Source organism: Apaloderma vittatum, unplaced genomic scaffold, assembly GCF_000703405.1.
Source record: "Apaloderma vittatum isolate BGI_N311 unplaced genomic scaffold, ASM70340v1 scaffold27941, whole genome shotgun sequence".
NCBI classification, from domain to species: Eukaryota; Metazoa; Chordata; class Aves; order Trogoniformes; family Trogonidae; genus Apaloderma; species Apaloderma vittatum.
The window spans coordinates 957-14,819 of NW_009700119.1; the positions used below are offsets into that span (position 1 = coordinate 957).

Here is a 13,863-nt window from a genome sequence, read left to right on the forward strand (position 1 = left end):
CTTGCTACAACCACAGTTGCTTTCCAGGGTTGCGTTGTCACAGGTGAGCTGTGCAAGTTGCATGCTGGTGGTGGGACATGAGGAGACCTGCTCAGCCGCTTTGTAGTTACTGCCAGGCTGCACCATACCCTGTGTGCTTTGGGGGAAGGTGCCCGAGGAGCCCGTGGGCTGTGCAGCATCTACGCGTCGCTCCAGGCTGGAAACGGCCATGGCGCCGAGGTGCAGTCGGGCCACCACAGTGTGCTTCCAAACAAGGCAAAATCAATTTACCGGTCTTCTTGACCTGAGTCTGTAAATACAGAAGATTGATCAGGGTGACGATGGACTTACAGTCTAGTCTGGGGCACTGAGTGAAAAACCCGCCTGTTGGCTTTGCCCAGTGTAGTGTGCGCCTGTTGGTGTGTGCTGTGCTGAACCTGCCGCTGACGGGATGCTCTAGTGAGACTCGCTGATGGCAAATAATGTTTGTAGTTGAATCAGTTTTGCAGCTGACCATCGTTACAGGTGATGATTATTTTTCTCCATCAAGTCGTGGAAAGATAGTAATCTTTATTTTAAGAAGGTGTGCATGCACGCTAAATCGTGTATGAGCGCAAAGTGCAAGTTGTGTGTTGTCTCTGCATTCACGGGGCAATGAAACCAGTTGAATCATCTGTATATGTTTTGTAGTATTGCACTGTAAGTGGAGAAGATGGAGGATATGTTGCTATTAGCACTAAGCTAGATGAATAATTCTTTTGAAGGTCTGGAATATCAATGATCCAATTGAAAATGTGTCAGCTGAGATGAGTCATGTGTTAGCCTCATTCAGTGACTAAGAAATTGAACAGCCATTGATGTCCAAGCTGAGTCACAGCTCCGGCATATTTCCTGAAGTAATTTTTGATTGATAATGACAGAGCAGTTGAAATTGCTGTATTTGTATTGTAATTTGTGGTCTGCAGAATGCTAGTGTACCTATTGTTTAAAAGATCAGACAAGTATTTAGAACCAACTGAAGCAGTATTTCAGATAGGATGTGTGAATAAGGAATGGTATCCTGCAATTATGTCCTTTTATTTTTCTTTGTTAGAACTAGTTCTTTCTTGTGCCGCTATACGTGTACTATGCACAAACGTATAGCAGCACAAGGAAGGAAGAATGAGGCAGAATTGACCTTTCTGACTTTATGACCATGAGACTTAAAAAACTGGTAGGAAATAAAAGAAATCCTAAGTATAGCAGGGTAGCCGACAGTGTATCAGTTTTGTTGTTAAAGGCGGTCTTATTCACATGCTGTGAGTCTTTCTGGATAAAAAGTGTGAGATCTCATAATTTAAAACTTTCCACCTTTTTTTTTCTTTTTTTTTTTCTTTCTAAAAGGTTGTCAGGCCATTTTCTGGCCACAGCAAGAGGAAGTATTTTAAGAATGTGAAACTCAGTGGTCCTCTTATTTGCTCCATTGTATTTCGTTAACTTCAGTAATTAATTTTAGTGGATTCTTGCAGTGAAATAAGGAAAGCAGATCAAAAGCAGGACCTCTCTGAAGTGAACTGTGAAGGATGGTTTCTGTGATTTGGTATTTTGCAGTGCAAAGTGTTGGGTGTTCTTGAGTGTAGAGAACCAACTTGCCTGGTGCTGGTATCAAACAGCTGTGGTCCTTGCCGTGTCCGCCTGTCTGCTTGTTGCCTGCTTGTTACGAGATCATGATACGTGTTCCTACACAGGTTTCTGCATCACATTTCTGCCTCCAGCTGCTCTTTCTTGCAGGAGTATAGAAAAAGTTAACTTTCTGTAAAATGTGTGGAAAGACATGTTCAAAAGATCATCACTGGAGTTAATGTACACAAACTGTGGTTGCTACCATGTATGTTGTGGGGGGTTTTGGTTTTGAGGTGGCTGTTTTGGGGGTTTGTTTCCCCAAATAATGACCGCTTTGTGGGCATTCTGTTATTTGGAATTTCTCTTTCAGTATCAGCATTACACTGATGATGTAGGAGGGGGTCTTAGCCACTGGATAAGAAATGGCCGTTCCAAAATCCTTTCAAAGCTCCCAACCCAATTAATGACAGAATTGTCATAATTAATGACAAATCCTTCCTCTAGCCTGTTCTATAGTTGATGTTATGAACTTTATGTATGAGCACGCTTGTTGGGTGGGTGGTTTATTAGTTTTGCTTTGTTGTTCTTTTGGGTTTTTTTTTAAATTTTTCTCCTGAGTTTGTCAGGCTGGATTGTCAAAGTCGGGTTTTTCAAAAATAATCTGTAGTCTTACTTTTACAGACCTTGCAGTTGTGGGTTCAGGTTGTTCTTAAACCCTCCACCACGGTTACAAATATTTACATTTGGTGGAATTTCCTCCCCCTCCCCAGTGACCTACATCCCATGAATTGCTGTCTTGTCTTAGTGCTTACGCTGTGTGTCTCCTGTCTTTCTGTTTGTTGGGTCTGTTCAGTCTCTGTTTTGATTCGTATCTGACTAAAGCTCCATCTTATAAATCCTTGTGCCCATCAGTAATTCTATGTATCCAGGCAGTTGCTGGTGTCATGTGCATGAGTAGGACTGGCTGTGTGCAGAGCTTCCTAGAGTCGGGGGAGTTAGTGTGCAGCCCTTTTGGCTAACAATAAACACAGGCTGAGTTTTGGAACAATGGATTAATGCTGAAATGTGTTTTAGCTAGTTAGCTTTAGAAGGTTTAACTATGTATGGCATTTGTGCCAGTAATTAACATATGCACATCATAGATAAATGATACCTCTTTTGCTTGTGGGATTTTTTTTCTTTTCTGGCTGCCTAGAAAACCACATATTTTACTTAATGTTAGGTAAATTTTAAAAGACACAGCAAATTTTGCAAAACTGAGACTGCAGGGGAAGACCTGTATTTTTTTTTTTTCTGAGCACCAACCCTGAGGGCTCCAAAGACCTAGATAGCCTTTGCAAAACCGTACAAAAGTGATTCAGGAGGAACAGTTTTGAAACAGCCTATCTGGTACTTAAGTTCAGTCGCAGATTGGACTCCTGCCTGGGAGGAACACAAGATTCATTCCTGGAGTCACATCAGAGGCTGGGACCGTTACATCAGGTTGCTCTTGGCCCAGAACATCCATAATGTTTGAGCTTTGGGGTTTTCATCTTAAATTGAGCTGGGTTTACTTGCCAGCTATTAATGCATTCACAGAAATCGTAATGTTTCACTCTACTGAGTTTTTAAATGCCCTTTGTGAATTTCTCTGGGTGACTCCTAAACAGTCTTGTAAGCTTTGGGACTGAGGACCGATGGGTTTGCCTTGCACGTGGGCTCTTCTGCCCGAGGCCTCTGCAGCACAGGGTAAAGTCAGTCTCTTTCACATATGAAGAATGTGGAGCTCAGCTTTTGAATGCTGCTCTGAGTTTTTCTGGCTTTCCTGTTACTCAGGTCAAGTTTTCCTCTTCTGCTTTAATCCATGGTAATAGTCTTAATTTTATTTTTTTGCCTGTGTCCTACAGTGGTTTGAACTTCATTGATTTGATGGTGCGACAGGGGAATATCGACAACCCTCCTAAGACGCCGCTTGTTCCTGGATTTGAGTGTTCTGGAATTGTAGAAGCTCTTGGAGATAGCGTGAAAGGATTTGAGGTAATGTTTTTTTTTCAGAGTTCACTGAGTATGTTGTCCCTGATCCCTTCTGGTCTGCCAGAGACAGTAGTCCTCACCACCCTGTTGAGATTTGAAAGGGCAATTTTTCCTTCCCACTTCCCAAGCATGAGAATGACATATTGAATTAGTTTTTAAAGCCACCACTGTCATCTTCTTCAAATCTGTCCTGAAAAGAAAAATATGCACTTGTGCCATGTGCATATCCTGATGGCTAAATCGGAACTGGAAAGCATGACTGATTTGCTTTAAGAAAGTAAAAGAAATTGAGTGAACTTGTTTCTTGGCCGTATTTGCTGTCATCATTGCTCTGATCCTCAAAGCCCATGCACTGCTGATTCTGGTTCCAGCTTCTGTTCTTGAGTTAACAAGACCCCCATCTCCAATAAGCATGCTTCTCACAACTGTGTGTGTTCGTGAGATGTGGATAAAATTGGGAGCCTGATTATGGGTATGTGACTAATTCTGATCACTCAGGAAGAGGATCTGTTTCACCCAACAGAATAGTGATAAATGACAAATATATAATAATGCTCTCATAACTGGTTGGCATTATGTACTCTTTGGTATCTCTTAAGAGCTGTAAAATTCCACAGCTGAGTAAGGATAACAGTCAGTTTAGTTTCTAGTAGGGTCTCAGTGATGAGTTTTTCTTAAACTGTTTCTCTGCTTTCCCCATCCTGCCACATCTCTGTCTTGAAACAAGTCGTAATCTTCCCGTGTTTTTTTGTGACAAACACTAACTGAAGAATAACTTTGCTGTTTGCAAGACTCTAGTGCTGCACTTGTTCCGCTCTAGTATCTATGTCTTATGGTTATGTTCTGTATCAAAGAATGTTCTATGAAAGGAACACAGAAAGTCTCTGCTCTAGATCAGCATTCTTAGTTTAAAAGTTCTTGTTATTCTTAAAGGGCATCATCAGGCTACAGCATATGGTGCTTGTTTGAATAACATTCCACCTGACTGAGTATACTGGGTCTCTTCTAGAGTTTACATCTTTATTCTGACTATGGAACATGTTTGTGCTCTGGTTGTTGAGGGTTAGCGCTGGGCCAGCCACTAAACGCTGACAGATGCTCTCTAACTCCTCTCACTCCCGGAACGGAAAGGGAATGAGGCAGATTGGAAAACTAAACCAGCTTTAAGAAAACAATAATATTACTAATAAGGAAATAATTAAAATATTTTTATACATATATACAAAAATCGATATTGAACCCAGCTCCTCCCGCTAGTGATCCCCACTGATGCTGCAGAGCAGGCAGGCAGCAGGAAGTCCCAGAGGAGAACCGGACACAGGAGCTGGACTCAGGAACTCGGGATCGGGATCAAAGGCAGAAGATCAGAGGGAGTCCTCCACGGGCACTGGCTGTTAAAGCAAGAGAACTTAACCCCTGTGATCTCTCAGCTAATTTATACTGAGTATGATGTATGTAGAACAGAATACTCTTGTTGGTTTCTTGTCCTGTCCATTCTTTCCCAGAGGTGCAACCTTTTACTTCCTCGCAACCCCTTTCACTTGCCAGCTCCCCAGACATGTTACATAAGATTAGCACTGACCTTGGCTACTGTAGGAGTAAGTATAAGAGCCTTTCTGCATACCAGACCTTGGTAGCAGCTGTAAACATCAGGTGTTATCACTTGCACATTCTGCAAAAACATGCTGTTAACTTCAGAAAATGCAGTCACTTAGAGGGTGAGCTGAAAAGAAAATCACTGAACAGAATTGGTTCTGTTTAGCTCAGACTACTCCCTGAAGTTGAAACAAGCAGTGGTGTTTTATTTTTTACATATAATCTACATAGCCATGGTAGAGTTAGTGATCTGCAAGAAAGGGTGGCTCAGAATAACTGCTGTGCGCAGGTACGAGCGCATCAGCAGAAGAACATGCCACGAGGAAGTTGCAAGAACGTGCTGTTGGTTTCTTTATGGATTTCTTGCCCAGAACAGGAGTGCGCCAGGTGCCACTTGTCTCCTTGCCATATGCTGTTACCACTGCCCATGGCAATGGCAGGAATGGCAAAGGTTGCACCCTTCTGACCCTTTTTTCCCTTTGTAGATCTCTTCCAGTTCAAGTCCCATTAAAGTTGTGGGCATTTCAAGCTCTGGATGAGTGTGTCTTACTGGCCTTTAGTCTATACTACCCGAGATACTACACCTGAGATACCGCCCAGCCATTTGTTGTCTTCGTTTGCTGTGATTGCATTATTGTATGGCAGACAACAGCATTGACTGGCAGTCTGTTTAAACAGCGATGTGTAGGAACATATTTTGACATGGAAAGAAAGCCTTTTTTTAGTGGAATAATGGGGTAATACGTATTCCTTCTCCCATGAAAAGCAGCAGCTTGTTTCTGTTGAGCTCAAATGCATCAAGCCTAATCTCTCTCTAGTGGTGGGAGTGATTCTCAGGAGCTAAAGCCTAATGTGATGTGATGGCTCTGTATACTGTTTGTGGTAAAATACATTTTTTATTATTACTTGGAACTCCCTCAGGGATCACCAAGAGGGACTTACCTGCATTCTTTTGGTAATTGTTTATGTTTGTTTGCAAGGATATAGGACATACTAACATCTTCTCTAATGAAGCCTAGCAACTTCAGATTTTAGGCCCTTCTCTAAAAAGGGAACCATAGAGTAGTTTCCAGTGAGGCATTGTCAATTTGAATGTGTTTTTCAAAAGGAGGTGGCATTTCAGTGAAGTTGGAATGACAGTTCTGTTTCAGCATCCTCGTTTAAGAGACAAACCCTTCAGAACTGTCAGCAGCACCTTAGCTTTTAGCAAACCCACAGTATCCTAATGTGATGACAAGTACTTGGGAAACCAAAATGTGCTTGTGCTATAAACGTTTGCCTGAAGGTAAGTGTTGTGCTTTAATCCATTGCTGTAGAATATAGTTTAAATAGTCTAAAAACAACCTGTAGTATTTCTAAAGGATTTCTGGGTATCAGTAGAATATAAGTTAATATAGATGTTATCTTCTAAATGAGTGATTTCCAAACCTTTTCATGTGCTTTATCTACCAGAATACAACACCTGCCCTTCTCGATCCAGAGAGAGGAGAAAAGTAGGTTTAAATTAGTTTCAGGACTGAGAAAGCAAATTGAAAAATGTCTTTGGTGTAATTTTGTTTATTCCATCCATCTCATCAATATAGTAGTTTTTTTTCTTTCTTTCTGTAAACAAATTTCCTGGTTATTAGTAAGAATGCTGACTGCATTGTTTACAGGCCCATTTTTTATTTAGGAGCTCTGGTAGCAGAAGTTGATCTGTATCAGTGATGATGAAAGACTGCTTCATCAGAGAAGCAACGCAGCAAAAAGAGAGGAGGTAGCTTTGTTTAACCTTGGGTATTTTTGTTAAATTTAACTTTTAAATACAATTAAAAAAAGGTAAAAGCCCAAAGTGGAGCAGGTCAGCGGCTCTTTTGCCAAAGATACAGAGCACCGTTGTCTTCACAGTCAGTCAGTGACCCACAGCTTGAACAGGACAGTTACAGATCTTAGAAGTTGCTCTCTACAGTCTTATTTGCAGCCATATCCTCAGCGTTTTCTTCCTTGATTGCAGATTGGAGACAGAGTCATGGCTTTTGTAAACTACAACGCGTGGGCTGAAGTAGTATGTACCCCAGTAGAATTTGTCTACAAGATCCCTGATGACATGAGTTTTTCCGAAGCTGCTGCGTTTCCCATGAACTTTGTAACTGCCTACATGATGCTCTTTGAAGTTGCCAACCTAAGAGAAGGCATGTCTGTGCTGGTTCACTCGGCAGGAGGTGGGGTGGTAAGTTGGAACTTCTCTTCCTTTCTTGTCACCAAGTAACTGAAGCATCTTCATTTCTGAAATGAGCGAGACCTTGTGTTTTAACTCGATATGAGGCTTCCCTGTGTGAGGAATTGCGGTGGGAGGAACTACATCTGTTTTTCCATCAGAATGCTGATGTGAATGATTGGTAGGAGCTTTTGGTGAAATAAATGTTCTGACAACAAACTCTCCCAAGAAACTCCTCCAAAACCTCCTAATGAATTATCAGAGGTCAGGGAGCAAGTGTTAGCGCAGACATTGCGTTCCTGAACTTATGCACCTTGTACTTCTATGTAAAAGAAGACTGTAATGAAAGGAATAAAAAAATCAACTCCCCGCACAAGGTATTTGTAGGTAACCATAATCCTCCTTGCAGTAAATGTTCCTCTTGGAATACTCCTGCAGATGCTATGTGTGTGTGATGCTTTCTCTGTGAAAGACTCTTTCTTTTATTGTACAGGGATTGAAAGCAATGAAAAGCATTATCATGCAAACTCTGAGTAAAAATACACAAATACTGAATTTGAGTCAGTGGTGGCTGCTGCATGCCATAGTTTGGTTCATTAGTGTTACATGGGCAAAGCAGCAGCGGGCTGAAATCAGTGGAATACTAGGCCACACAATGAAATAAAATGTCAGCGTTTTGTGTTACCAGTTCCTTTAAGGAAAGTCTCTCTCCTTCGGAAAATATTTAAGCTTGTGCAAAATATTAAGGTAGAGACAAGAGAGCTTGTTTACGTTTGAAATTATAGGGTTCTTTTCTGTAAAACAGATTTTACAACCTAAGAACATTAGCAGATCTCAGCCTTTCAAATTGGAGCACCTCTTCTGTTTTCGTGTTAAGCTGTATTTATGCTAAATTAATATTCTGTTGTCTACCAAGGTCTGCTGGGCAGCTCCAAACACCTTATCCCTAATTCTGCACCCTTACACCTTCTTTCAGGTTCTCGTATAAAAGAGGACTGTTTTCAAAGGAACGAAATCATGAGTTCCCTGTACAAAATATTTTTAGCTAACGGTAATCCTACTTGCAGTAAATGGTCCTCTTGAAATACTTCTGTAAATGAATGGAATTTATAATCGTATTATGCTTTGGCACAGTACAACCTACAGCATTATGGCTGACTTTATTGTTCTTTAAGATTAAATCTTTTCATGTGGAATTTAGGACTGTTAAAGTGACATGAGGCCACACATTCAGGGGAACGGTGTATTCTGTAGGTATTGAAGGCTCAGTTTAGCAGTAAGGCCGTTTGCCCAGCCGACTCTGTACAGACCCAGGCTGAGCATACAGGGTTAGCAAAACACCCGGAAGCAATCCCTGTGCATATGCATGTGTCTAGAGAAAATGAACTCCTCCTCCTTAGTAAGAGAAAGAAATTTAACAAGGACACTTCAATGCTTTCTCTCTTGCTCTAACCAACTTGTTTCCTGTTCTTTCTTCTTCTTTTTCTGAACCTCTGTTAATGCTTTCATTGACTCTCATGTAGTGTTTTTCACTGGTGCTGTGCTGTCCTGTAAGGAGCTGCTGGCTTCCTCTCTTTTGTCACAGATGCTCCATGAGCAGCTTTTGACTGGTCCTTTGCTGTGGCTGCTTGTGGACCTTCTGTGAGAGAAGTTGAAGCAAGGATAGGTCCTTCTGGATGGCTGCCAGGAGGAGAAGAGGAAACCAGATCCATCACCTGCTAAGCAGTTAAATAAAACAGAGATTTCAAGGGGAAAAAACGGGTGCAGGAAGAACAGCCAAGTTGACCAGTAGCTGATAAAGGTCTGTGTATGATGTGGGGGGACTGCACATAAGAGGGGGACCTGCGAGGCAGGATGCTGATTGCTGTGCCCCAGGGCAGAGTGCTTCTTGCAGCCTGGTCTTCCTTGTAAGCCAAGAGTGTGTATTGCTAGAACTAGAACGGAGAGAGTCTTTCCGTGGCTTGATAGGTCTTACAGGTAAAATATCCTTTTGGAGGTGCTTGGAATTTGTGACCTACAAATTTTGGAGGGTTATTCTCTAAACTGCTTTGATAACCTGTCTGTTAATCCTTTGAACAACTTAACAGCCTTGATCAGACAAATTATTTGTGCGGAGTTCTTGGTTAATAAAACAGAAAACTGGCACTGAAATCGCTATGGGAAGAGGTATTTTCGTGTGTGTTGCTTTAATAGATAGAAGGCCTATTCCCACTTTTAGCAAGTGGGAAACCTGTCCAGTTTGTTTCTAAATGTCATAGACATTCCAGAACACATTAATGAGACAATAGGCTCCCTGTGGGACTAGAAGTTTGTAATTGTTCCTTTCTAATTATGCAAGATCATTATTTTAGCTGCTTCAGGCAGTTTATGAAAAAGAACTTGTTGCTTCAAAAATGTTTGTGAGGTTCTTTGTTCGGGCTTCCCAGTCCCCTTTAGAAAGATCCTGCAGCTTTTTCAGTAAATTGAGTCAGGTAAAATTCTCTAGAATCTTTATTTATGTATTGCCTCAGCTTATTTATGTGACCTTATTTTTGTTTATAGATATTTTCGGCAGTGAGGTAATTATAGCAATTGTCTTCCCTTCTGTTCCTGAAGTATAATTAGTATGTGACAGTATCCTTTAATGTCTGACAGGATGCTTTAGGTAAGTCAGTTTACTTATTTCCACAAGTTCCAGGTGACATCAGAAGATGATGTTGGGAAAAAAGAAAATGTACCAAGATAACTTTCTTTGAAAAAAAAAGTTTCATATACCTGTCTGTGTTACAGACTTGAATCCTGTCCCATATAGCAAATGAGTGCCCTCGCTGCAGGCCACTCAGCCGACAGATCAGGGCTTTTTGCGATCTTCCCTGTTGATGGTAGGAAGCGTGGCTGGTTGTAGGGAGGCACCTTGTCTCTCTGAACCGGGAGCAGAGAAGTGGACACTCAAACACTCTGCCTCTGACACTGTTGGTATATCGTAGCCTTAAATCTGAAGAGGAGGGCCTGCTGCAGTGCTTAGAAAGGGCATTTGAAAGGAGAGATTTTATTTGCTTTTGTTTCCTAAGGCCAGCATGTTGGTTTTGATTGTATGGAAAGGGGACTGCTTTGAGGGGTTGCTTTGGTTTTCTTGTATCTTTTTCGCCCTCTTGAGATAGATGTGGGGGTAAGGGACTGTCAGCTCTCAACCTGAACAGAAGAAAGCTGGAGAAATTTTAGGGGCCTCATAGGAAAGCATGGAACAGGCTCAGAGCTGCCTTGCATGGTTCAGTCAAACTTGGATGAGAAGTTAATACCTTGCAAAGCATTCTGTTATCATTGCTTGTGCTGCTGCTGACCAGGATCTGACAAGGAGAGCTGTTATGCTCCCTTTCAGGCCTCTGCTTGGTGGGACGCGTAACACTTCTGCTTAAACCTGAGTAGCAGGGCAGATAGATGATTAACAAAACGTGTAATTGTGTAATACAAATAGAATTTAAATGCTTAAAGCTACAGAAATATTTAAGTGTCCTGAACTGATTGGTAAAGTAAGGAGAAAGTCAGCTAACACGGAACTCCAGAGACTTCTTATACATAGAAAAGATGCTCAGAAGTACGAGCTTGCAATAACATATGGCTTACTGCAGTATATATGTTGGCCAATCTTAAGTGTCAAATGCTGTAATTAATGTTTGAAATCATTGTAAGATAATGGTAGAGGAGCTCCCTTCAAAAACATGCTCTCACTTTTTAATATTGTTTTTGTTTCTCTTAAGTGAAGCAAAGTGGTGACTGAAGAAAATACACTGAGAAAACTGACCGGTAGCATCCACCCTGCTGGGACTGATCTGCTGCGTGAAGCAATTAGTTCTCTAAATGGGGACTGTTTAAGTCAGTGCAAGTCATAGCACAGGCTTGTATAAGATGATAAAGTTGTTTTTAAAATTATTAATGTAAACTTCTAAACTGAGTCCTAGAATAGTTGAACTGGTATAAATAGAGGACTGTCATCTTAAAAAAAAAAAAAAGGCAAAAAACCTTAGTCCTTTCTTGCTTTATTAAATCCAAACGCTAGCTCTGGTATCTGCCTAGAACATTAATTCTTCCAGGGATTTAGGTTAGTATGAGACAGCAATTACTTCCACTTGTTTCTTTGTTTGCTCTTTATGTACTTCCTATTCTGAATATTTAGAGCACAAAAACCTTAGTCCTTTACCGAGACTGCATAAACACTTCAATTTTATCACTTAACCCCTGAGATGCAAGGCAAATTATGAGCCAATTTTTTAACCTTTTGATCTTACAGATGCTAAAATTAAGCTGCCTTTTGTGCAGGAGCATTGATTGCTGTCCTGAAGCTGTGATCTGACCTTCCCTTTCAGGCTCAGCAGCACAGGAAGTGCAAGCAGAGTAAGTTACGGATGCAGCTCTCGCGTTTGAATTTGAAGGGTAAATCTGACTTAACAACAGATTTAGGTCATCCTGGCAGGATTGGTTACTGCTTGGCAGGAACCTTTTTTTTTTTTCTCTAGTGTCTCCCCTGCCTAAATTGCAAATATTTCAAGATGTGTTCCAAACTGAATCACTGTGATGAAGTGGTGATATTTTATCTGACAAAGAACTGGCACTCCTTAGTAAATCTAGTCAGCTGCTATCACAGGCAGCATATAGGAACCCTTTCAAGAGAATTATCAAATTTCTTCTTTAGAAAGTACCTATGTGTTTATCCCTCAAAGTGCTCTCTGTTCTGTCTTGCTCAGTAAAAATTCTTTCTCCATTTCCAGACTTTCTGTGGCCAATTAATTTATCTTTGTTCTTCTTTTGATGTTTTAATTAATTAAAATTAGGTATTCTTTCCTCTTGGGGCACTTCTTTCAGATCTTTTTGGTGGGGTGTGTGTGGGTGTGTATATCATAGAATCATAGAATGGCCTAAGCTGGAAGGGACCTTAGAGATCATTTGAATCCAGCCTCCCTGCCGCCAGGGACGCCACCTCTCGACTAGATCAGGCAACACATGGTGACCGAACAGGAATATATATTTTGTTTATAGCTAGAATAAACTCAGAATCAAATTTCTCCTTGGCCTGTATTTTTCAGGCTGAAAGCAGGTTTGTTTGTTTACACAGCTTTTTTTGTAAGGTCACATCTGTTTCTTTGATCATCCTACAGACCAGGCAGATAGATACTGGGCTCTGAACTGGTTGGCAGCAAAGCAGCAATAAGCTGATGTGAGAGCCAGAGCCTTTAAAAATAGTTCTCACAGCATCCCTGATCCTTTTAAACTTTGCATGAGTAGACTGAATTTAAGTCTCTCTGCACCTGGCAGGTAGGAGCACATCAAATAGCACTCTTGTGTTTGAGTCAGTCCTTCTTGAATGGGAATAATTAGAATTTACTCTGCTCTTCTGATGGTCCTGGCCAGTACGCTGTACAATGGCATTAATACTTCCCACTTTGCTGAAATCTTTACCCGATGCCTCTCGGGACTGCACTTGCCGTTTTCCTATTAGCAGTTCATAGCTCTTCTGCATTTGATGAAGTGCTTTCCTCTTATTTCATCTCCAGCAGCCAAAGAAGGGAATAAATCAGCTCATGCAGAGCTCTGTGTAAGCAAGTCTAGGCTGCTTTAAGTACCCCAGCTACCTGACTTAAAGCCGGACGCTTGTCGTGATGCTGAGCTGCCCTGTGCGGCTGAATACCTCTAAAGCAATGGATGTGCTCCCTCAGCAGCTCAGGAGAGTCCCAGTGCCATGCCGAGTCTATTTCCAGACACTGCCTCAGAGCATAATCAGTTAATCAAACACAAAAGCCTGGCGAGTCATACATAAAAAGCAATTTCCATGACCAAAGCAGGCTGCAGTCTCCGAAGGCCTTTCCTTTTCCCCTCGCAGGCCTGCACTCCCCAGAAGACACGTCCTTTCCCTGAATCCCCTGCTGAGTCATGGCACCAACGGGCAGTGCTTAACTCTTCCTTGGCTCTTTCACCTTTTCAGACAGAGCTTGTGTCCTCTGGACCAGGATTTTGGCTGGGGTACATTGCTCTAGCTCCATTAAACTGAAGAGGATTTAAACCGGTGGGAGATTCACCTCTGAGCTTTGGATGCATCTCAGCTGCCCAGTTTTGCCAGGGCGTGGGAAAAAACACACCTTGCTAGTTGTTGCAGTAAATGAGATTTTGAGGGTGAAAGCTCATGATGACTCTTTCTTCCCCTCTCTCTGCTTCAAAATGTTTGTGGTGCAGTGGGTGTAGCACACACCACCTTACACTTGTTCAAGAATCACATTTTGGTTTATCCACTCTGCAATGTTCACCTTCAGTGCTTGGTTTCTGATTTCTTCTGCTGTAATTGGAAAAACGACACCTTCAGGAGATGGAGTGTTGTGTGACTTCTAACTCCAGAGAAAAGTTTTTCTTGATGCCACGAGATAGTAGGAAAACTCCAAGAGAAGATGTCTACTAATGTTTGTGTTTCGTACCGTCTTTGGAGACGGTTATGTGGCATCAGAGCATTT

The 13,863-nt window shown here is 41.6% G+C and overlaps 1 protein-coding gene across 1 annotated transcript in view; it reads left to right on the top strand.

Moving 5' to 3' along the window:
* Positions 1-208: 208 nt before the first annotated feature.
* Positions 209-13,863, top strand: part of VAT1L (vesicle amine transport 1-like) — a 49,871-nt gene continuing 36,216 nt past the window's right edge. The window contains exons 1-3 of the mRNA XM_009878652.1: positions 209-219; positions 3,468-3,597; positions 7,184-7,399. Coding sequence (XP_009876954.1) covers positions 209-219; positions 3,468-3,597; positions 7,184-7,399 — 357 coding nt within the window. The remainder of the gene's footprint in view (positions 220-3,467; positions 3,598-7,183; positions 7,400-13,863) is intronic.